Genomic DNA, 21,872 nt, shown 5'->3' on the forward strand with positions numbered 1-21,872 from the left:
CCGCTGTCTCAGTCTCAGTCTCAGTCGCTGTTACTGCTGCTGCCGCAGTCTCTGTTGACGTCGGCACTTGCTTATTACGCTGCTGTTATTATTGTTATTGTTGCTTTTTTAGTTGGTGGTGCTAGTGGCTTTGTTGTTGTTGTTTGTTGTTGTTGGTCGACTGCAGTACTCCTCTACTCGTTTGTTGCCAAAGTTAATTGTTTGCGGCACAGTGGAACTTGTGGGGCACAGTGGGCAGCGCTGCCGGCCAAGGAATGTGGCAAGGCCTCAAACTGGTTTCTCTTATTATTATTATTGTTAATTTTTTTTCTGTTTTTTTTTTTCGTTTTTTTGAAGCTCAGGTGCAGCAGCTAGGTGACTGAGATGCCGATTGAGACTTCAACTTCGGAACAGGAATTTCCCCGACAATCAAAACAAGTCTCAACTAAATTTGTCTGAGATTGGACCTGGAACGAAAAAAAAAAATCAAAAAAGAATTAGTTACAGTTACTACATAGCTTTGGAAATTTTAATTTATAATTGCAGGAAATTAAACAAAGAATAGGGGTTTTTATGAAAATATTCAAACAGATTGTGTTATTTTTCCAACAAAGAATTTTAAACTCTTTGTTATAACTAACAAAATTAGAATAAAATAGTTGATAAATAAATATAATATTAGAAAATAAAATTAAAAAGAGAAATAAAAATTTTTTAAAATTAAATACCTGTAAAAGTAGTAAATTACAGATTAAGTATTTATTTCTGGATTATTTTTTTTTTAAATAATTATGTTAATTTTGGCCTGTAGCTGTGACTTATGAGAAGCGAGGAGAAGAGCCCTTCTTTCTAAGTATTTTAAATTATATTTTTCGTATTTTACTTCAAATTTTTCATATAAAAAGCGAGATGGAGGGCGCTTTCATTAAAAATTTATTTATTAGATTTATTATTTTCCTTCTTTCTAAAGGCTAAATAAATTAAATTGAAAGTTTTACAAGTTAAAAATTGCATTTTTTATAAACAATCTAAGTTCTGAAAAAATTTCTATAACTTCCTTTAGCTTTTCCAACCACTGTGCATGCCACTGGCGGTCGCATAAACATTTCTGTGTCTTTTTTTTAAGCCATTTCATATGTTTATAACCACAAAACGCACACGTGCACACCTTATTTAAAGCCAGGCTTATTTCTATCTCTATCTAGACGCTTCTACCTTTCTCTTTCCTTTTCTTAAGTGTGTGCTCTTTTCGCCCAACACAAAATCAAAGAGTTTTGTTTAGTTTTTTTTTCGTTTTGTAATAAACAATACTTATAATACTGATAAATTTCTTAAATCGAAGAACAGAATTTTAAGAAGCTTTTGGAAATCTTTGGAAGATTAAATATTTAAAAATTGAATTTGAGTTTTCCAATAAAAATAAAATATAATAAGCTATAGACACTATAGCTCTGTGAGTATTTTTGAAAACTTTCCTCTTCGCTGGATGAGCAATTGTTTTGATGGATTTGTGCTTTTAATTATGGCAGCTTTTTATGCAAAAAAGAAAAAAATAGAAAAAGAAAATATGAAAAATAATAAAAGAAAGAAAGAAAGAAAAACAAACTCTTGAAATTTGTGTGTGCAATCAGCGGAATGTAAAACTGCACTTGGAGTATGCAGAAAGTAATAGTAGCAGTAGTCAGTAGTCAGTAGCAGTAGCAACACATACACCAGCAACATGCAACGTGCAACAGGCATTGCAGCTTGTAATTTACCGCTAATTTGATGCAGCGAGACGTCCAACGACGATGACGACGACGACGACGATTGCAGGGTAAGCCGCACTTTATCCCAAAGCCCCCCCCCCCCCCTCTAAAAAAAAGGGGGGCTACTTGCTGGTCACTTGGCCACTTTGTTTCCGCCTGTTGCGCTCGGCTGGAGTCGCAATCGCAACCCAAAGCAAGTGGCCATTGCAAGGGCCGCTTAAGGCGTTGCCAAATGCTGATTACCGTTGCACTTCCACTGAAATAAAAATAAATAATATTATTAAAAAATTAAAAAAGAATACTAAACTAAAAACTAAAATAAATGGTAAAGAATATATAATAGAATAGTGGTTAGGATCCTCTTCTTAAAAAGACAATTTATGTTGTTTTAAATTTTAGGAAATATTTATTTTCAACATTTTTGTTGACAATTGAATTTAATTTTTATGTTTTTAATTTTTTTAAGATAAACTTAGTAGAGAAAACAATTATAATTACCAAAAATTATTGTTCCTTTTTCTTAAGACCTTCCTTAAGTATTTTTTCTTCAACAAATTTTACAATTTGTGTCGCTTTAATTTACTGTTTTAATATGTAGCTTTAAAACTACATAAAGTGGCTCTAAAATATCTTTTATAAAAAGTATACAAACTAGTCTTTGATTACCTTAACGATATCTTAAGAATTTCCATTAATTTTTGTTGACTTTCCAAATGATGTCGCTCTACATTGAAATATAAAATATTATTTTATTATTTTAAGAAAATATAAAAAAAAATATATTATCCATACACACCTTTAAACCAATAGTTTTGTTCAGTGTTTGTTTTTAAAAACAGTTACCAGTACTTACTGACAAGAAACAATCCAAGCTTCAGTGAACTCTAGTGCAAAAATCATTTAGGAAGTATTTAAATTAAGTAGGAGGGAGAATAATTTTCCACAATTCCAGAAACTGTAAATAGAATACTAAAAACCAATTATAAGTAATTAAAACGGGCTATAAAAAACTTATAAAAAGTTAACAACCAATAAATAATAATAAATAATGACACCCAAATAGATGAGATAGAAGTTATAGATGTTTATATCATTTATTGTCATTTAGTTTTGAATCTCTTTATTATTTATCAGTTGCGATTTAAACATTAGTAAATTATGATTAATTTTAATTACCGGCTTTTAATCATCATCAGTACGAATGAATGAATTTTACATCAAGTACACACACAGGAGACATTTGAGACATTAGCAAGCAAATAATAATCATTATGATCGGAATATATATATCGCTTCGAGCTGCAGACACAATCAGAAGTTATAATTATTGCTTCATCGTAAATATATTTATGCGATTTCTTATATTTTTTTTTTTTTATTATACCCAATTTATGGAATTTAGCAAACTGTGGGTTGTGGTTTTTTTTTTTTTTGGTTTTTTGATTTTTTAATTTCATTTATTTTTTTTTTTTTGTGGGGGATTAGAAGGTTGTCTATATCTCATTTGTTTCGTTTTAGTTTAAAACTTGTTTCGTATGGGTTTTTTTTTATTGTCAACATCAATAACACTTAATACATGTATATAATATGCTTTTTTCTGTTTTTTCTTTCGTTCTAAATAGATGTATATATATATATATCGATGTATATGTATAAGTATACCATAAATAAATATCGAATTATAATACAAATCAATAGCTAACTGCATTTCAACACACATTAATATAAATATACATTTATATATTCTCTTTATAATATATATATAATAATAGTTCTTCAATTGCAATGATATCAGATCAGTGATAAAAATGTGACTTCTTCAGTTATGTATATGTATATAGTATATATATAGAGTTCCACCTTATGTTTCGTTATCGGGCCTTCGGTCTAGTTGAACGGTTGCGTTTTTGCTGAAATTAATATCTATAGATATATATCTACAGATATAGATATAATATATGTATAATGCTTCTATCACCCCATTTTGGCTCTAACTAATTCTGTAGATCATAAGTACAATGTGTGTGGAGGAGTGGAGGAGCAGCTGCTATATGGCATTTTTCGTTTTCAACAAGTTTTTTCTTTTAATTTAACACTTCGATTAGAGCAAAAACATAACGCATTTTATCCAATATTTTATCATACTCTTTTCAACATTAAAACTTTAAGGTTTATAATATTTGTAAGCATAGTTGCGGATGTGATATGAGTTGTATGGCTTGTACTAGGTAACATTACATCCTTTGTTATATTTTAACAACAATTAAACACAGAAAGCCGAGCGCTGATCACAACAGAGAAGTTATTTGTTTAGGTGAACTGTCATATTATATCCTTTATATTATATATCTCTTATAGGTGGTGCCCTATGCTCGCATGATATGGTCAAAAATCGAGTCCAAAATCAAATACATATATCGCCGGCACACAAAAATAATAAACCAAATCATAACTCTTTCTGTGTGCCGACAATCAAGTCTAGAATATAGCTTTCCATAATGTCATATTTCTATATATATTTTATATATATTTTTCATTCTTTTATTTGTATAGTTATATCGTATATAGTCAGCAAGTTGTTTACAATTTCTCTTTGCATTTTTCCTTTTTTTTTTTTGGGTTGGTTGGGCTATCGAGAAATCAAATATGGATATGTGTGGGGCCCCTAAAAATGGTACGCCATTACTATATATAATTAATACAATACTCTCTCTATTTCTGGGTTGCCCTTTTGATGGAAACCGAATTGGGGGGAAATGCAAAGAAAATTAACAATCATATAACTATGACTTTGGCTACATGCTAATGAAGTTATGCGGAAATATTTCTAAACATTTTTCTTTTTTTTTTTTTTTGGTTATGGTTTCTTTTTCCATTTTTTTTTTGTATTTATTTTTAATGCTTGAATGAAACCGCGCATCCAGCGTCGAGTTTTCACCATTTCTTTCTGTTTAATATTTCTATTTTCCTTATTGTTTTTGTGGTTTTATTTTTTTTTTAATATTTTTTTTTAACAGTCTTTGGGACCATATAGGAGAGAAGTGTTAATTCGACGCCGCCTAACATCGGTGAGTGCTTAGTTATTGTCCATATTTACATAAAGATTTTGTAGTTTTTCGTTCAATCGGATTATCTCTTCTTGACCTCAAAAATATTCATTTTATTGTCCTCGTTGTGTTTGTGGCCAGAACTAAATTATAACTAAATTGTTTACCGACTTGGGTGCATTACTCCTCCTCCTCCAGGGACTTCTCGGGTAGTCCGTATTTGGGGCAGCACATGCCCTCCGTTCCGTCCATGTTGAAGCAGAAAATGCTGCGCTCCAGTTCGGTAGGTTCGTGCGGGACGATGCCGTGGACTTCCTTGAGCTCAGCTTCGGGGAACCAGGCGGGATCCGAGTCCTCCACCACCTTGATGCCACAGAGACTGGAAAGGAGAGAGAAATATAGTAGATTAAAATTGAATTTTATTTTTATTTTCTTACCGCAACACCGCCACAATCGGTATCCATAGAATCGAGGAGAGTATGAGGAAGAAGGCTATAACGATGCACCAATGCGGCCACTCCATGGACTCGGTAGCTCCTTTGGCCGCTATCCAGGCCGGATAACTGCTGCCCTCTGTGAGGAGCTGATAAAAGCTGGCCAGCAGTATGGTGACCATGGCGCACGGCGACAGATACTTCCAGCAGAACATCCAGTAGAAGCTTGGCCGTGAACCGGTCATCATTTCGATGTCATCCGAGAAGCGGCGCACTCCATAAATATAGCTTATCGAGAGGCACTCAAACAGGGCGATGATCAGCAGTGGGAAGTTGCCGGCGAAGCTGTCCATCAATTGGAAGATGTAGCTGCCAGCACCGTTCGCGAAGCACATCGAGATCAGGCAGCAGGAGAAGCAGAGTGCCTGTAAGCGGAAATTAAGTAAATATTAAAATTTAATATTAAATTTAACTTTGCTTGTAGCTTTTTATAGTTGACACTTACCAGGCTGTGTCGATTTTTTAATTTTTAACACAATATATTTAATGTTATAAATATTTAAAGTATTAAAAGAAATATATTAAATATACATTTAAGAAAAATATATATTTGAAGAAACAATTATTTTACAAAATCATTAAAATAATTTAAGGTGCTAATTTTAATACATCCTATAAGAAGGGAAGAGGAGAGCCCTATTGTTTTAATTTATTTTTATATTTATTCCAAAAATATTCAAATTTTAAAAAATATTTTTAACAAAATTGTAAGCGCTTTTTTGCGGGTTCTTAAGTGCGCCCTATGAGAAGCGAGGAGGAGGGCGCTATTATTTAACTTTATTTTCATTATTATTTTTTTTAATTATTATTTTTTTAGTGTTATTATTCCAATTTAAACAACGAAAAATGCTCGAAAATATTCCAAATTTGCAATAAAAAGAAGGAAAGAAAGAAATGTAAAGACAGAAGTCGAAAAAATTCAAAGTTTAAATAAAAAATAAAGAAAAGGACATGGGAATCCTGTTCAAGACCATGTATAATTTAATGTCTTCACTGCCTTTGCTCGGCAAGGTTATGGAAACTGCAGTACTTACTCCCACAATGTATTCCTTGGGCAGGTTGGGGAACAGCTTCATGTCCACCAGCGAAGTAACGACACCCTCCAGTGTCCCAAACTGCGAATCGATGCCGAGAGTAAAGAGCATCAGGAAAAATAGGACAGCCCAGAGCTGGGCGCCGGGAAACTGATTAATGGCCTCCGTGAAGATAATAAAAGCCAGGCCAGTGCCCGAGGCGCTCTGTGGAAAGCAAAAGCCATAAATTAGATATCGACTAGAAGGTTTTAGGTCCTAGTTCCTTAAAAAATAATAGCTTTCTTTACTCACATTAGCCAGTTCTGTTTGCAAATCACAAACTGGCAGGTTGTGGGTCTTGTTCTGGGCCATGAGACTATTCCTCTCGTCAGTACATCGATCGAAAGTGGCCGTGGCCTTGAATCCAATCACCGAAAAGACCACAACTCCAGCGAACATGGAAGTGCCACAGTTTGTGAGTGAAACTAAAATGGCATCCCTGTAGCAATTATTGTTGGCCGGATTATATGAACTGAAGGCAATCAGGCCGCCAAAGGCCAGTCCCAATGAGAAAAAGATTTGCGTCCCTGCTTCCAGCCACACAACCGGATCCAGGAGGGTCTCCCAGCGTGGTGTGAACAGATGAGCCACTCCATCGGCGGCTCCCTTCAAGGTGATGCCTCTGAAGAAAAATATAATGAGCACCACGTACGGAAAGATGGCCGTCATGTAGACTATTTTCCCGGATGATGTGATCCCCTGGACCATGCAGATGTAGACCAGAAACCAGGAGACAATCAAGGCAATAGCCATGTGATAGTTGAAGTTCTCCGGCATATCAACACTCTCCGAGCACTGCAATGTGGTGCGATACCAATAGAACTGTGTGGGCGACGAGGCCACACACTCCGGCTCATGATCATAGGTATAGTTCTTGTACAGTCGGGTCGGACAATCCGCCCAGGGTAGTGGCGACTCGAAGCTATGCAGCAAGTAGATCAGACACCAGGCTATGATCGTGTTGTAATACAAAGCCACTATATAGCTGACCACCGCCGACGAGATTCCAATTCCACCCAGATAGGGGGACACCTGACTCCATACTCCGATGGCGCCTTTTCGCAGCCTCTGGCCGATGGCGAGTTCCAGATAGAAGATGGGGATGCCCTGGATGCACAGCATTATGAAGTAGGGGACGAGAAAGGCACCTCCGCCGTTCTTTTGGGCCAAATACGGGAAGCGCCAGACATTGCCAAGGCCAACAGCATAGCTGGAAGGGATTAACAGTAAGAATTAGTTCTAAAATAGAAGATAAAGACCTACCCGATCGTGGCCAACAGAAACATAATCTTGCTGTCCCAACTTTCACGCTCCTCGCCCTCCTTCTCGCCCTCAACAATGTCCTGCTGCTGATCCGCCGAGGCATTGGCCACCAGTTCGGCCTTGGCCTTCGAAGTACTCGCCTCCGAACCGAAAGGAGGAGGATCCTGTTCCAGTTCCGAGGACTCGTCGAAGGCATCGGACATGAAGCCCTGGTTGGTGGCTCCATACAGCGGCTGATGGTGGTGCAAGGATGTGTGATGATGGTGGCTAACTCCATGCTCCTTGGGTACCAGACGTCCTCGTAATTCCTGGGGGAGATAAAGTGGAGGTTATAGATATATCCTTCTCCATTTAATCTCTAAAACTTACCCGTAACTCCAATTGATCGATACTCTTTTGGCTTTTAAGCACTATATCCCGTGAACTTTGGCGCCGCAATAACTGAGCTGTGTTGGCCATGATTATTATTTATTTTTTTATTATATATTAATTAATTAATACTTTTTTTTAGAGTTTTTTTTTAAGAATTCTAGGTGTCAGTGCCGTGGTGGGTGGTGTATAGGATGTGTGTAAGGATGTGTCTGTGTGGAAGGCTAAAAAGTGCTCTATCACTTCCGTTTCCGTTTCCGTTCGCTCTCGGTCTCGCTCTCTAGCTCTATCGCCCACTCTATCGCACACGGCTTAGTTCTTCAGGCACGCCACCTGCTGTTGCGTTCAGGTAACTAAAATCCCGTTGACCATTTTTCGTTGCATACTTTTCGGACGCTAAATAAAAAGCATTTTTGCTTTCTTTTTTTTCAATAAATATTTTTTGTTTCTTTTCTTTTTATTTAGTAATTACTCCTTTTGTTGTTGTTTTATTGTTTATTGTTGTTTTTATTGTTGTTGTGCTTTTGTTAGTGCTTAATTGCAGGTGATAACGGTGCATTAGTAGAAGACGCCATCGCAGTGCTGCTAGCTGCTTTTCTTAAGTGAAATACACACACAAATTACTAGTAATTGTATTCATGCTTACACTGACAAAAAATCAGGGAGATCATATGAAAGGGAAAGCATAGAAAATAGTGAAAATATTAAACTGGGTTTTTTTGGAAAGATGATACATGAATTTCGAGAAGAAAATATGTTTTTAAAAAAAGTAATTTTTTTTGGAGTTAAATATTAATTTTTATAAATATTTTAGACATTAAAATAATATTACAAAGTTACATTAAAATTCTTGGGAAGTAAAAAACATTAATCAGTTTTCTTTAGAAAATATACAAAGTTCTCAAAGAAAAACAAGACAGATTTATAAATTAAACTTTAAAAACTAAAAATAAAGATTATTTAAAAGCTATAAAGATTCAAATGTTAAATCAAATGTTTAAAAATAGGAAAAGAGGACCATGAATTATATTCCAATTATATTATTATGGAATTTTTATTTATAGTATAGTATTTTTTTCTGTCATGCATAAACTAAAAAGAAATATAATAATAAGGAGACAGACACAGACACACACACACCCACGCTGGCACACACACTCGGACTATGACAGCTATGGGATATGCGTGACTGCCTGCCTCCCACGCAATAAATCAATCAACGATGAGTCCTGGAGGAGTCCTTCCTAGCTCCTTCAACCCATCCAAACTAATGCAGCGTAATGGAATTAATTTATTTTACTTTCTAGTCTTAGTATGTGGGTGCAATTTTCAGGAAGTGAAGGTTACGATTTATATTCTTTTTTTCTTATTTTTTTTTTTTTTGCTATAGGTAGATGCATAAAATTTTGAAGGATTTGCTGTCATGGAAATATTACAGAAGCATGCTTGAAAAAGGTAATTTATGGACTTTTTGCGCAGCTTTACTTTTTTTTTTTAGTCTTTTTTGCTCGGCAGGTGTTAAGATGTCCTACGAAATATAGTTTTTTTTTTTTTTTTGTTTCTATATATCCTGGTTGGAATTTCTCACTTATATAACCGAAACAACTCGCGCACAGAAAACAACAAATGTCGAATAACGGTAACTGATAACGGATAACGGTAAATGGTAAACAACAAGGACCCAAAAGACGAAGACGCGAGATTCCAAATGAGGAGTCTGATTTAGCCAGGATTTACGGCAGGTGGTTGTTGCTCAGCATTTAAACGAAAAAAAAAACAAGTTTTACTTTAAGGACCCCGCCGTTTTCTCCGCCGTGCGTCGAGTTCCAATTGGGAATAACTCTGAACTCTGAATAACAGGATAACGGGAGAGCTTTTTAGCGAAACGGCGGGAGCAACGAAACGGAAGAGAGCAGCCAAAAGAGAGTGTGCGAAATAGAGCGCAGACGCAGCATCAATATGAGCGAGATGGAAATATACAAATATGAATGAATATTTTTGGCGAGGCAGTGTTGGAAAAAGCTTCAAAGTTGAAGTGATTTTTAAAATATAAATTAAATTTACAAAGTTTACATCACTTTTTATGAATAAATTCTGAAATTCTAGATATAAATATTTTGTACAGTTTTAAATAAAAATAAACTGAAACACAATTCATAATTAAAAAACAATTATTTAAATTGCAAAATAACGAAAACAGTGACAGAAGAATCCGATATATCGTGAGTAATTTCGCATCTCTAGAATGAACACGCGCCTCTAAATGAACTCTTTTGATAGGAGGCACTCATAAATGTTTATTATTTTGATTTGAAGGCTGGGAGCGACGTGGTCTGAATGAAAGGATGGTGTTCAAGTGCCAGGAGGACAGCTTCCTGAAGCAGGCAAGTCCTTCCACATCATCCTATTACATAATTTAACCTATTTCCATACTATTTAATATCAGTTCAAAACAAAAATAGTGAGCAGCGAGTTTGCCACTTTGGATTGGACAAATGGCAAGGGAGAAACGAAGAATCTCAAAGGATTCAATGTGATCTGTGAGGACACGATATTGTTCCCCGAGGGCGGCGGTCAGCCATGTGATTACGGTACCTTAGACGAGTGTCCGGTGAGGAATGTGATCCGGAAGGGCACCACGGCGGTGCACTTTGTGGAGGCGCCAAAGACATTCGAAATTGGAGCGGAGGTGGCGCAGGTCCTGGACTTTCCACGCCGGCTGGATCACATGCAGCAACATTCCGGCCAGCATCTGATAACCGCTCTGTTCGACCGCGAGTTTAAATACGACACCACATCCTGGTCCCTGGGCTCCAGTGTCTCCTACATACAACTGAGTACTCCGCATCTTATCAGTCGCGAATCCTTGGACCTGATTGAGACCCAGGCCAATGACCTTATCCGTGAGGGACGCGAAGTCAGTGTAGTCCTTGTTGATCCCGAGGTGGCACAGGAGTTTCAGGACGCCAGGGCTCCCAGGGGCCTGCCCAAGGATCACGAGGGTCTGGCCCGCGTGGTGAGGATCGAGGGCATCGAGAGCAACATGTGCTGCGGCACTCACGTCAGCAATCTCTCCCAGCTGCAGTGCATCAAGCTGTTGTACGCCGAGAAGGTCAAAACCAACGTCCTGGTATACTTTGTGGTGGGCGAGAGGGTCCTGCGCAAGCTGGGCGAGGTCTTCCAGCGGGAACAGCAGCTCACCCAGGCTCTCAAGTAGGTTTTTCTGAAAAAGAAAGGAAAATATATAAATTTTTGTTCATTTTTTTAGGGGAGGACCTAATCAGCATCTGGAATTGGTGCAGAAACTCCAACAGAACGTCAAGGGCACTCGGAAATCGTTCCAACTCCTGCTGAAGGACTTCGCCACCGCCGAGGCTGAGCGCCTGGAGCTGATGCCCAAGAAGGAGCGTCCCAAACACTTCTCCATCCATCGTCGCGACGGCATCGAAGTGGACTTCATCAACACCTTCCTGCGCCTGGCTCCCGAGGGCATCTTCTACTTCCTCACCGTTTCCGAGGGCGTCTCGGCCGGCAGCAGCGCCAAAGGACATCTGGTTTTACGCGGTGATCCGGAGCTAGTGGAGAAACTGGGCCCAGAGTTCATGGATCTGCTGGAGGGAAAGGGCAACGGCAAGGAGGGCAGCTTCCAGGGCAAGATCAACAATCTGGCCAGGCTGCAGGAGTGCCAGGAGCTGCTCGAGACGCAGTTTAGACCAAAGAAGATCATAACGGAAGTTCTGAGGCCGGTGGTGCCATTGGATGAAGATGTCCTGGACGAGCAGGAGCAGGAAGTCCAAGAGCCAGCTGCTGCTTCTTAGGCGGATCTAGGACTGTTTATTCCTTTTGTAGTGGATATTTTTTGGATGTTATTTGGACAGATTTTATGCCTCGGCAGTAATGTAGTCGTTGTATGATATTAAAGTTGATTTGGAAGAATTTTAAAAGAGAGAGCTTTCTATTCTTTCTAACCGAAAAAAAATTAAATAAATAATTATAATTATAATCAGAATATCATGAATTATACATACCATTATACCAGATGCCATAAACTAACGGCTCTTTAGACATGAAGCCTCTCTGAGGCAACATGCACAAACATGCACTCGCACTTTCATTCATGCCTGAGCTTCAGCGGCGTCCTCCATGAATTTCATCATCATTTCATCGCATTTTTCATGATTTACCTTCAAAAACCAACTTTCAATAGGAAAACTATATAAAAACAAGAAGCAGGAACTATATTATTTAAAGACTTTTACTTTTTCCAAAAGATTATAAAGAAAACAAGATGTTTTTTAACAAAAAAGCTTAGCCAAAAATGGCTTTATTCTTAAAATTTCAAACCAAATCAAGGCACTTACATTCACTTTCAATAAAAATATTATTAAAAATCAGTTAAAAACAAAACTTTACATCAAGAATGGTAGAAAATAACTTAAAAAGCTTAATTTTTACTAAAAAGAACTTAAACTGACGCCCAATGAAGAAGGGGAAGACCCCGACACAGAAAAAAAAGCGAAGGATCGTGGAAACGAGGAGAAAAAGAGGTAGAGAGAGAGAAGAAGCTGCGAAAACTTTGAAAGTTTTCCAGTACAGGAGTTTTTTAACACTAGGAGTTAGGCGGGAATTGAGAAATATTTGAATTTGAAAATGAAATAGTGGGAATTATTTAATAAAATTAATTAAAAACACAATTAAGCAATGCTATTAGTGACAAAGGATATCTTCTTTCGATTTTTAACAATATTTTAGTTAAATCTTTTAAAAATAACTCTAAAACTCTAGAAAACCATTAAAACAAGTACCCAAATCTTTGGCAAAAAGAGTTAAAAAACTATATTCCTTTGTCAGACTAAAAACGTACATATATTGTTTTGAATTAATTAGCATTAACAGAGAACAACTTGGTATTAAGGTAAATTAAAGCGGGGTGGGACTATCTGCCTGGGATCCCATTCTGTATACAAAACATCCAACGTCCATCGGTAGACGTCCGTCCACATCACAGGTAGTTGACGTCGTAGTTGCGCATCTTCCACTTGAGCCGCCAGTACTGATTCCAGAAGCCCACATCGATCACCCGCTCGTGGAAGTTCATCAGTCCGACATTGGTGTACTCGCAGATGGCCGGATATGTGCAGTCGTCCTCGTCGTACAGATCCACCCACAGAAGCGTACAAATGCCCAGCGACAGTAGCCGCAATTTGTTCTGATTGATGGCCCGTTCCAGGAGTAGCAGGTATTCGGCCGAGACGGGATTCTGTTGTCCTGGTGCGACAGTTATCATCTTGTTGGTTTCCCGCCGCATCAACGTCATGAACGCCTCTTCGCCGGGATTGTTCTGTGCGGCCTGGTACAGCGCATAGAGACCAGTTCCGTAGGCAAGGGCCTTCTTGGGCTTGGCATAGGACTCACGGACCACGCCGACCGCCACCTCTGTGTAGTCGCGCACCAGGTTGTTCCAGTAGGTAACCCATTTCTCCACGATCGTGCCCTTGAATCGTTGCGGCAACACCAGCCGTTCGCTGATACGCTGGCGCATCGCCGTTATCCGTCCGCCCAATGGGATCAGTCGCATCGTCGCTCCTGTTTTCTGTGATTAATTTAGAAAAGTTCACCGTTGCATCAAATGTTATCAAATAATTTTCCGGCTGGCAAAAAAAAAAAAGAATAACACATGCTTACAGCTGTTTAGTGTGACCATAGGTTCACAATCTAGGGATGTGCAAAAGATAGTGTAAAAATAAGATATAAAAAATAGAAGAAATAAAAAATTGAATACTTTTTTAAACTTTTTATACTTATATAAGCGCATAAAATTTATTTTAATAAATTTAAATAATAATACTTAAAATGTTTTTTTTGAAGCGCTGAAGCTATATAGGAATGGAAAATATATAGGAACAAACTTAAGTTTTAAGAAGAACTTAGGAATAAGTCATAAAAAAGACACAAGCTTTTACTTTCATTATCATTTTGTTTAATTTTGCTATAATTTTCTAAAACAAAGTTGCCCAACACTGCCAAATGTGTCAACCTGCCAAATATGTTTCCCAACACTTTTCACTTGCCTTCCAACATTCGACAAGTTCACTTGAATTTAAAATATTTCCTTGTAAAATATACTTTTTCCAATAATGATGCCTCCGGAGCGTTTGGAGCAGTACAAGACCATCTTCAAGGAGATACTCCAACGATTGGCCGCCGATTTACGCAAATATCAGACCAATAGAGCGGCCGAGAATGCCAGCATTTTGGATCACGCCGGACGGCTCGCAGAATTAAGCCAGCGTTTGAATGTCGTTAGGGGGTAAGAATACTTATTATAATTCCATGAAACCAATAATATATTCTTTAATTTAGAACTGCATGCGTTGAGCTGATAATAGCATGCCACGAGAAATACTCCAAGCTGTTTATGACCAAGTAAGAGACATTTTCATCTTAAATTTAAAGAAACCCAATGTGATTGTTTACTTTATTAACTTATTTCACAAACATATTGTAGTATGGGATTGTCTCAACAACTGTCTGCCCTGAGCACCCATAAGGAGGACTTTGACGCTCAGTATCAGAGCTTCCTCGACGAACTGGAACAGGAGGATCCAAAGGTTCCGAAATCTTTGAGGGAATTCAGTGACTGGATCAACAATGTACTCGACGCTTTGTACAATCATGACAAGTTCTTGGAACTCAGCCTCAACCAGATGCAGACACCGGCATACGTGCAGAGACAGGAGTTCTTGGATGAATTCCAGGCCGATCTCAAGCTTCCCGAAGACGTCGAACTTAAATTATCCTTGGGCTATGCCAAAATCGACAGATTTCCAATGGACTTGTCCCAGTAACAAGGACAACCGACTGAAATAGTATTCATAAAATAGTACCTAAGCCTTGTTCCTTCAATAGCATTTAAAAGTTGTTAACTAGAATTTAAATAATGGTTATTAAATGGAAGCTATATGCTTCTGGTAACTGTTCTTGGATTAGTTTTGTTACAGGATTGATTTTTAGAAGACTTCTTGTGAGGTAACTTGTGTTTCTTGGAACTCATTTCAAAAACTAAGCTGGCAACACAAACTTCCTGATCTTGTAGACATTTTCGGCAAAAGAGCAAAATTGTACTAAAAATAAACTGCAGAACTTCCAAATTTCACAGCCTCTGAAAGAGTAGCTTTTCCTGGAAATCGGTAACTAGTTTTCCATGGAAAACCCTTCAAAAACTGAACTGCCAACACGGACTTCCTAAAAGTGCACTAAAGACCATACAATATTTGTATTTTCGTACATGTATTTGAAGTATTTCATAACAACTATTGGGAACAGAATATTCCAGCAATCCTTAAGCCAATTCCTAGCAAAATCTATTGCCAAATCACAGTTCACTGGTCACAAAAAAAAAAAAACAAAAAAAATATATATTCCGACAAATGAAACCAAAACACAGCTTTGATTGGTTTTTTTTTCGTATTTTCAGGGGCACTCCAATGCTCGAGATTTATTTAAAACACATTTTGAATTTTCTGGCGAATTAGATGTGTATTTTCATTTGTTTATAACGACGATTAGAATCAGCATGAAGAGTCGACTGCAAATATTCCATCAACCTCGTGCAAACGCTATATCAAAAGTATCTGCAAAAAAATACAATTTTCGATTAGTTGAGAGTATAATAATGAATAGAAGCTAGTACATTACCTTCTAAATAAACTCCAAGCGATGGAGGAGGTATCGGCCCCGGTTAGCGAAGTCTCCTAGCTTCACGTTCAGACTCCAGCAGGGTGAGAATGTCGCCCTCGCGCACGGGTCCCTTCACGTTGCGGATGATCTGGCGGTTCTGCTCGCCGAGGAACTCCACCTTAACCTGGGTACACTGGCCCTGGGAGCCGGTGCGGCCGAGGACCTTCATAACGCGAGCCCAAACAACTGGTTTGTCCATGTTTTTGCAGTTTTATTCGGAGAATTCACGTGCAAGTTGCGCTTCAATTGACAGCCGCAAGCAAAAAGGAAGTTCAGCGGTTATCGGTACAGCGACGTGAAGTTGGCTGCGATGCGTCACGCTTGCCGGGTTGCGATATTGCGCTATCGATAACAAAAAACGGCTAAAAAGAAAAGATAAATAATATTAAATTATTATATTAAAATATTTATGTTCGAAATCGTTACTAATTTTAAAATAAAAATTTTTTAGAGCTGTCTTTATTTTGATACAAAAAAGTGTATACTCCAAAGACTTAATTGAGAAACTTTTAGAAACTTGGGGAATCGATTAATTATATTTGTTTAAATTAAAATTGAGCTAAAAACTTTGAACATATTTTTTTTTTATTTTTAATTATGAAATAATTTAATTATGAATCAATTTTATAAATATTTTTAAAACGGCTAAATGAATAGATCCAATGTCAAATACCGATACCAATTTTTGACAAGTGATAAGAATGTATAAAAACAAAACAAATTATTTTTGGCGTACAAATATTTATTAATAAAAACTATTAAAAGAATTATAAATAATAATAATTTAAACAGCCAATTTTTTAAATAAATAAATAAAATTCAGCTAAAAATTGACAGTTGGCATGGTTCGCAACACTGCTATGACAGTTGGAGTTGCCCCGCTCGAAGAAAATGAAAAAATAAGGGAAATATTTGTGCCAATTGAAGAAAGTAAAGATGCAGTTTGAAGCTACCATTTATTTAATTTATTGTTTTATTGATGATTTAGTAAGCTGGGTGAAAAAATTCAGATTTTAGGCAATATAAAGGGAATGACAGTGACAGTATTTTTGTCATTTGGCAACCCTAGACGTGGCACCACGTAGACATTTGACAGTGAAAGTCGTGATTAACTTCGTGCCCGTTCGGCTGTGTTTTCGCCGCTACATCGGCTAAGTTCGTCACTCTGCTAGTTTCACTCGATCGCGACGGTTGTGCGTGTACCGATTCCCCCCGACTTCCGATTGTTCCGATTTCCGCGCTATATAGCCGTCAAGATGAGACACCTCATGTTCCTGATGCTGATGGTTCTGCCCATCGTAATTACAACTTTCTCAGCGCGTAAGTTTCAAAAAAAAGTGCATTACATTTAACGGTTAATACCGGATAACAACAAACACTGTCTGGCCTCTCTCTCTTTCACTCTCTGTCGCTTGGTCGTAGAGGAGGGGGGCGGGGGCGACGCATACGTGGCACTGCCGACGCCGACTATTGCCGCATCTGCTGCTACGTGGATTTTTATTTTTTAAATCCATTAAAAAATCATATGTAATATAGTGCAATGGTCCATTTCATTCATAATTTACGTTATTTTCAAAGTCTTTGTGGGAAAAACTGTTGAGTTGGCACGACCCCCCATATGTTGCCCTCTCTTTCATACTCGTGATTTTCTGGCCAACTTCAAGTGGCTATAAGTGGGTTGTTTCTTAAGATTTTTCACATTTTTTAATATAATTCAGTGGCTATAAGCTTAATACATAATTCTGCCAAAAATCATTGAAATCTGTTTACCAGAAAGTATATAGTTCAAGGTTATAGTTTCAAGATCGCCAAACTTTTACTTTTTTCTAAAGAATTTAATAATATTTTACAGATTTAAATTTTAATTTTAATTAACAGAAGATCTATTAAGCTATATCTCTGATTTCCACATTTAATCTCTTCGAAAATCATTCAAAAAATCAGATTACCAAAAAAATAACAACGTAGCACTTCCCTGATAACCAGATTCTAAAGATACTATCCTGAAGATAATCAGATTGTTTCTAAAGATACAATTCTGAAACTGCAGATATTTGTATATTGCCTTGCTAGGTCATCATGCCAAATTTCATACAAATAGCAAGTCTATAACTTTCTAAAAATTAGTCGCACTTCATAAAAACCATTGAACTTTTAACATCAGAAATAATAAATATTTAAAAATAATATATATTTTTTGCAGCCAACAAGTTTGGAGCCTATGCCGCTGAGGCCGTTGAGGATGATCTGGTGGATGTGGACAGCGAGGAGGGTGCTGTGACTGGCGAGGATGCGGAGGCGGACGAGGATACTGATTCTGGTAGCAGCAGCTCCCCCAATGCCGACACATATCTACTGTTCACGAAGCCACTGTACACTCCCGGCCAGCAGCTGGATCTGCCCGGCGGCAAGCCCGTCGAGTTCCTCATCGGTTTCACCAACAAGGGCGCCGAGGAGTTTGTCATCGAGACCGTCGAGGCCTCGTTCCGCTATCCCATGGACTTCAACTACTTCATCCAGAACTTCTCCGCAGTGGCCTATAACCGTGAGGTCAAGCCCGGATTCGAATCGACTGTGTCGTACACTTTCCTGCCCTCCGATCAGTTTGCTGGACGTCCTTTTGGTCTCAACATTGCTCTGGCTTACCGTGATGCCAATGGCATTCAGTACAACGAGGCTGTCTTCAACGAGACCGTTCTGATTTCCGAGGTCGATGAGGGACTCGATGGCGAGACCTTCTTCCTGTACGTCCTGCTGGCGGGCATTGTCGTCCTTCTCCTGGTGATCGGCCAGCAGTATCTGCTGGGTAGCTCTGGCAAGCGCAAGCGCGCCGCCGCCAAGAAGGTCATCGAGACTGGAACCGCCAACGACAGCACCATCGACTATGACTGGGTGCCCCAGGAAACGCTCCGTGCTCTGCGTAAGAATGGAAAACGAAAGGCGGTTAGGGGTTGCGATTAAGGAGCTAAGGGTTCTTTTGTAGAGAGTGTTTTTGGAATTGTAGGAATAATCTAAGATGTATGATTAAGATGTTTAAGATTAGATTATGGAGACTAGTTTTTAGAGGGATTTTTAATTTAAATTCTTCTTAAAAGGATCATAGGGTTTATTTAATGTTTTAAGAACTATATGATCACTGTTCTTGTTGAATATCTTGCCTCTTTTTGAGGCCTCTGTTTGAGTATTATAGAAGTAATAGAAAAAAAGATAATGTTTAGACCTTAAAGTTGAAAGAAAGTAGTAGAAATTGTAGGGTTTTAGAATAGTTACTTTCTAAAAGATGTATAATTAATCAGGACTCTTGATTAAGAACTCAAAAATCATGAATTTTGAAGAATAACAGACTTTTTAGCTTCAAATTTCAAATAGCCAAAGAACAAAAGCTCTTTTCTCTACAATTCCCAAACAAACCGCTTAAATATTAGACCCAAAACTAATAACTTACCTTACCAATCCTGCAGAGAAATCTCCTCCAAAGTCGAAGACGCCCAAGACCTCGCCAAAGCCCGGCAAGCAGGCCAGTCCCAAGGCTGCCAGCCAACAGAGCCCCAAGCAGCGCAAGGTCAAGCGATCGGCTGGCGATGATTAGGATGGATCCACCTGGAGGTCATCTCAAGACTGCACATCCCAGCAAGCTAATACAACAATACAATACCAACACCACCAACAACAGGAGCAGCAGCAGAAGAAGCAGTAGCAGTAGCCAATGAAGATGAAAAAAAAAAACAAAACCCAACACAGAAAATCCATTTATTTTCATCCTGTAGGGAGAGCAAGCATACAGTTTCGTAATTAATTAGTTTGTATATCATGTTCGATTCATTTCCTAGAAGTACTAATCATAATTTTTTTTTTTCGTCTATTGCGAGATTGTTAGTCTTTAACTAAAAAAAAAATACTGTTTCCGCAATTTTTGTTTAGAGCTCTACAAAAAAAAAAAAAGAAAAGAAAATTTTATTTCGAAAAAAAAAACATACCATCCAATGCACATACTCCAAAACAAAACAAAAAAACTATAAAAAAATAACATAAAAAATATTGTAATCTATAGAAATTTGATGTAAAAAAAATAGTCTTCGTTTGTTGAAGACTCGAAAACACTAATTATGAAGAACAAGTGGCGAGAAATCGCTCTCAGAAGAACCGGGGAAATAATGCAAAAATAATGAAATTATCAAATGGATAAGCGAGATTTATTAATTGAAATGTAAGACAAAAGAGAACCACCCTTTCATGTGTACTATAAAAATTAATTAGTCCTATTATTACAAATCAATTTATTTTCCATTATTGTTGTTTTATTTTTGAGTTTTATTTTTCATTCCCATTTGATTCTGATTTTGATCGTCATTCGTCTTTTTCTGTGAGAAATGAAATGAAATGAAAGGATGTTGGAAAAAAAGTGTGTTCTTTTTTTTTTTTTAGCTAGAAAAGTCGCAGGAAGTCGACCGATGAATAAGGAGAAATTTTCATACGAAAAAAAAAATAAAAAGATGTAAAAAAAAGTATATTATGGTGTTTTATTTATTTTTAAGCGGGGGGGTTCTTCAAACTTATTTTTTATCTCAAAATTTTTAGAGATTTATTATTCAAATATTTTTTTAAAGAATATAAAGAATATAAGTCTAAACTTTTAAATAGAAAATGTTTAATAAAATTAAAGAATAGTGATAGATTTTTCTTGAAATTCTTTTAGCTGTTTTTATGAAGGTTTTAAATAAGTTTTTTTTTTAATTTTTCAAAATAAGTCAAATATATATTTATATTTTAAGTTTTAATTGAGCTTCTTAGTAATTTTTATAAAGTTTAAAGAAAATATTTATTTTCAAACTTATTTTTGGCACAAGTGGCGCCATCTATATATGAACTAATAATTAAAAGCCAAGTTCCAAACCCAAATTTTGCACAGGATGCAACTTTCTTTTTTGAGCTTTCTCCGCTGTTAACTGTTAACAGTCCTGATAAGGACGTAACAACTTGTTGTCCTGTCGCAGCGCGGATTCAAAATCATTCGTCAACAGACTCTCGTGCGGTTCGGTTCTTAAGCCTTCAGCCTCCAAGGATCTCGGTATTCGACAGTTCACAGTTGTCACAGTTTCAAAGTTCACAGTTTCAAGTCGCAGGTTCAAAAGCGGTTCGTTTTCGAAAGTTTTTCGAAAGTTATTCGAAATAAACCAGGTGCTTACGCAACTGCAACTCTTTTTTTTTGGTTTTTGTGCTAAGAAAGCAATTAGAAATTGAATATTCCAGAGAAAGGAGCAAAAGATGTTTTGGCCAAAATAAAGCCAAAAAAATTTGAAAACTTATTTCTAAAAATAAAAGTGAAAGTGTGTGTATTTCGATCTTATTTATTTTTTTTTTTTCGGAGGCTATTGAAGCAAACAAAAAATAAATAAATAAGAGAAGAAGGAAGCCCCAGAGTTGGAGGATTAAGCGCCAAATAAATAGGCAGAGAAAAAACAAACCAAAGTCAAAGGTGAGTCGAGTGCTTGACAAATGTAAATAAGACGGAAGGAATTCCTTTGAAAAAAAAAAGCAGGTTATCCTGAAGACTTGTGTGTATCCTGCATGTGTGTTTGGGGATTGGCATTGTGGTTGTTAGTTGGTAGAAATATATCTCTGATTTATCTGTGATTTAATAAATTAGGAGTAAAAATAATTTTATTTTATTAGTTTGAAATAGTATTTCTTTAAATATTCTTGTTGCAAATATTGTCTTAAAAATGGGCCAAAAAAATTACTAAATATTAAAAGAACCTTGTTTTATTTTGCTTCGAAGCCAACTTATTTGAAATTCATGAAAAACAATCTTTGGCCAATTATAACTTATTATAGATGTTAAATCTTGAAAGAAATGTTTCGAAATATCCCACATGTTTGCTTTTTTGACCAAAAAAAGGAAAAATTCTTGTATGTGTGTTTGTGTCTGTCAACAAAATCGGAATTTTGGAGTCAACTTTTCAGAGGAGGAAAGAAAATGAAGTGAATTAATTACCTCTTCGGGCTTGAATTCGTAATTAATTCGTTCTTGTTCGTCATGTTGAGCTCCTTCTGCTTATTCAACTTATAAATCATGTTGGATGAGAGCTAAGGAATTAGAGGCCCAAAAGTCCTCTCAAAAAACCCACAACCCCCAAAAAAAACCAAAATCAAAGGAAA

General features: G+C 37.0%; 6 protein-coding genes across 6 annotated transcripts; 3 read left to right on the forward strand and 3 right to left on the reverse strand.

Annotated features, from left to right (window-relative positions):
* Nucleotides 1–3,161: 3,161 nt before the first annotated feature.
* On the reverse strand, nt 3,162–9,849 carry LOC6504456 (sodium-dependent neutral amino acid transporter B(0)AT3). Its single transcript, XM_044717360.1, has 7 exons — nt 9,459–9,849; nt 7,974–8,570; nt 7,605–7,912; nt 6,594–7,551; nt 6,303–6,506; nt 5,212–5,633; nt 3,162–5,153 (listed from the first exon to the last, which is right to left on the reverse strand). The coding sequence occupies exons 2-7, from the start codon at nt 8,061–8,063 to the stop codon at nt 4,955–4,957; spliced, it is 2,181 nt and encodes a 726-aa protein (XP_044573295.1). The 5' UTR covers nt 8,064–8,570; nt 9,459–9,849; the 3' UTR covers nt 3,162–4,954.
* A 358-nt stretch (nt 9,850–10,207) lies between these two features.
* Nucleotides 10,208–11,921, forward strand: LOC6504463 (alanyl-tRNA editing protein Aarsd1-A). The gene is made up of 3 exons (XM_001966915.4): nt 10,208–10,357; nt 10,420–11,186; nt 11,242–11,921. The coding sequence occupies exons 1-3, from the start codon at nt 10,319–10,321 to the stop codon at nt 11,789–11,791; spliced, it is 1,356 nt and encodes a 451-aa protein (XP_001966951.1). The 5' UTR covers nt 10,208–10,318; the 3' UTR covers nt 11,792–11,921.
* Nucleotides 11,922–12,785: 864 nt separating this feature from the next.
* On the reverse strand, nt 12,786–13,712 carry LOC6504455 (mitochondrial import inner membrane translocase subunit Tim29). The gene is made up of 2 exons (XM_001966916.4): nt 13,659–13,712; nt 12,786–13,566 (listed from the first exon to the last, which is right to left on the reverse strand). The coding sequence occupies exon 2, from the start codon at nt 13,549–13,551 to the stop codon at nt 12,976–12,978; it is 576 nt and encodes a 191-aa protein (XP_001966952.1). The 5' UTR covers nt 13,552–13,566; nt 13,659–13,712; the 3' UTR covers nt 12,786–12,975.
* Nucleotides 13,713–14,031: 319 nt separating this feature from the next.
* LOC6504464 lies at nt 14,032–14,953 on the forward strand. The gene is made up of 3 exons (XM_001966917.3): nt 14,032–14,283; nt 14,337–14,399; nt 14,482–14,953. The coding sequence occupies exons 1-3, from the start codon at nt 14,111–14,113 to the stop codon at nt 14,819–14,821; spliced, it is 576 nt and encodes a 191-aa protein (XP_001966953.1). The 5' UTR covers nt 14,032–14,110; the 3' UTR covers nt 14,822–14,953.
* Nucleotides 14,954–15,426: 473 nt separating this feature from the next.
* On the reverse strand, nt 15,427–16,036 carry LOC6504454 (40S ribosomal protein S28). The gene is made up of 2 exons (XM_001966918.4): nt 15,672–16,036; nt 15,427–15,607 (listed from the first exon to the last, which is right to left on the reverse strand). Exon 1 carries the CDS (start codon nt 15,910–15,912, stop codon nt 15,715–15,717), a length of 198 nt encoding a protein of 65 aa, XP_001966954.3. The 5' UTR covers nt 15,913–16,036; the 3' UTR covers nt 15,427–15,607; nt 15,672–15,714.
* A 676-nt stretch (nt 16,037–16,712) lies between these two features.
* On the forward strand, nt 16,713–20,221 carry LOC6504465 (translocon-associated protein subunit alpha). Its single transcript, XM_001966919.4, has 3 exons — nt 16,713–17,033; nt 17,917–18,633; nt 19,175–20,221. The coding sequence occupies exons 1-3, from the start codon at nt 16,970–16,972 to the stop codon at nt 19,300–19,302; spliced, it is 909 nt and encodes a 302-aa protein (XP_001966955.1). The 5' UTR covers nt 16,713–16,969; the 3' UTR covers nt 19,303–20,221.
* The last annotated feature ends 1,651 nt before the right edge of the window (nt 20,222–21,872 follow it).

The sequence above is a fragment of the Drosophila ananassae genome, chromosome XR, assembly GCF_017639315.1.
Source record: "Drosophila ananassae strain 14024-0371.13 chromosome XR, ASM1763931v2, whole genome shotgun sequence".
Taxonomy (NCBI): domain Eukaryota; kingdom Metazoa; phylum Arthropoda; class Insecta; order Diptera; family Drosophilidae; genus Drosophila; species Drosophila ananassae.

Excerpts from the sequence above, each read along its gene's own strand:
- LOC6504455 (XM_001966916.4), bottom strand. The coding sequence starts at position 13,551 with ATGCGACTGATCCCATTGGGCGGACGGATAACGGCGATGCGCCAGCGT.
- LOC6504463 (XM_001966915.4), top strand. The coding sequence starts at position 10,319 with ATGGTGTTCAAGTGCCAGGAGGACAGCTTCCTGAAGCAG. Across the intron at positions 10,358-10,419 it reads AGGACAGCTTCCTGAAGCAG|TTCAAAACAAAAATAGTGAG; the intron begins GCAAGTCCTTCC and ends ATTTAATATCAG. Across the intron at positions 11,187-11,241 it reads CAGCTCACCCAGGCTCTCAA|GGGAGGACCTAATCAGCATC; the intron begins GTAGGTTTTTCT and ends TCATTTTTTTAG.
- LOC6504454 (XM_001966918.4), bottom strand. The coding sequence starts at position 15,912 with ATGGACAAACCAGTTGTTTGGGCTCGCGTTATGAAGGTCCTCGGCCGC.
- LOC6504465 (XM_001966919.4), top strand. The coding sequence starts at position 16,970 with ATGAGACACCTCATGTTCCTGATGCTGATGGTTCTGCCCATCGTAATT. Across the intron at positions 17,034-17,916 it reads AATTACAACTTTCTCAGCGC|CCAACAAGTTTGGAGCCTAT; the intron begins GTAAGTTTCAAA and ends TATTTTTTGCAG. Across the intron at positions 18,634-19,174 it reads GGAAACGCTCCGTGCTCTGC|AGAAATCTCCTCCAAAGTCG; the intron begins GTAAGAATGGAA and ends CCAATCCTGCAG.
- LOC6504464 (XM_001966917.3), top strand. The coding sequence starts at position 14,111 with ATGATGCCTCCGGAGCGTTTGGAGCAGTACAAGACCATCTTCAAGGAG. Across the intron at positions 14,284-14,336 it reads CGTTTGAATGTCGTTAGGGG|AACTGCATGCGTTGAGCTGA; the intron begins GTAAGAATACTT and ends TCTTTAATTTAG. Across the intron at positions 14,400-14,481 it reads TCCAAGCTGTTTATGACCAA|TATGGGATTGTCTCAACAAC; the intron begins GTAAGAGACATT and ends AACATATTGTAG.
- LOC6504456 (XM_044717360.1), bottom strand. The coding sequence starts at position 8,063 with ATGGCCAACACAGCTCAGTTATTGCGGCGCCAAAGTTCACGGGATATA. Across the intron at positions 5,634-6,302 it reads CCAAGGAATACATTGTGGGA|GCACTCTGCTTCTCCTGCTG; the intron begins GTAAGTACTGCA and ends TTCCGCTTACAG. Across the intron at positions 5,154-5,211 it reads CCGATTGTGGCGGTGTTGCG|TCTCTGTGGCATCAAGGTGG; the intron begins GTAAGAAAATAA and ends TCTCCTTTCCAG.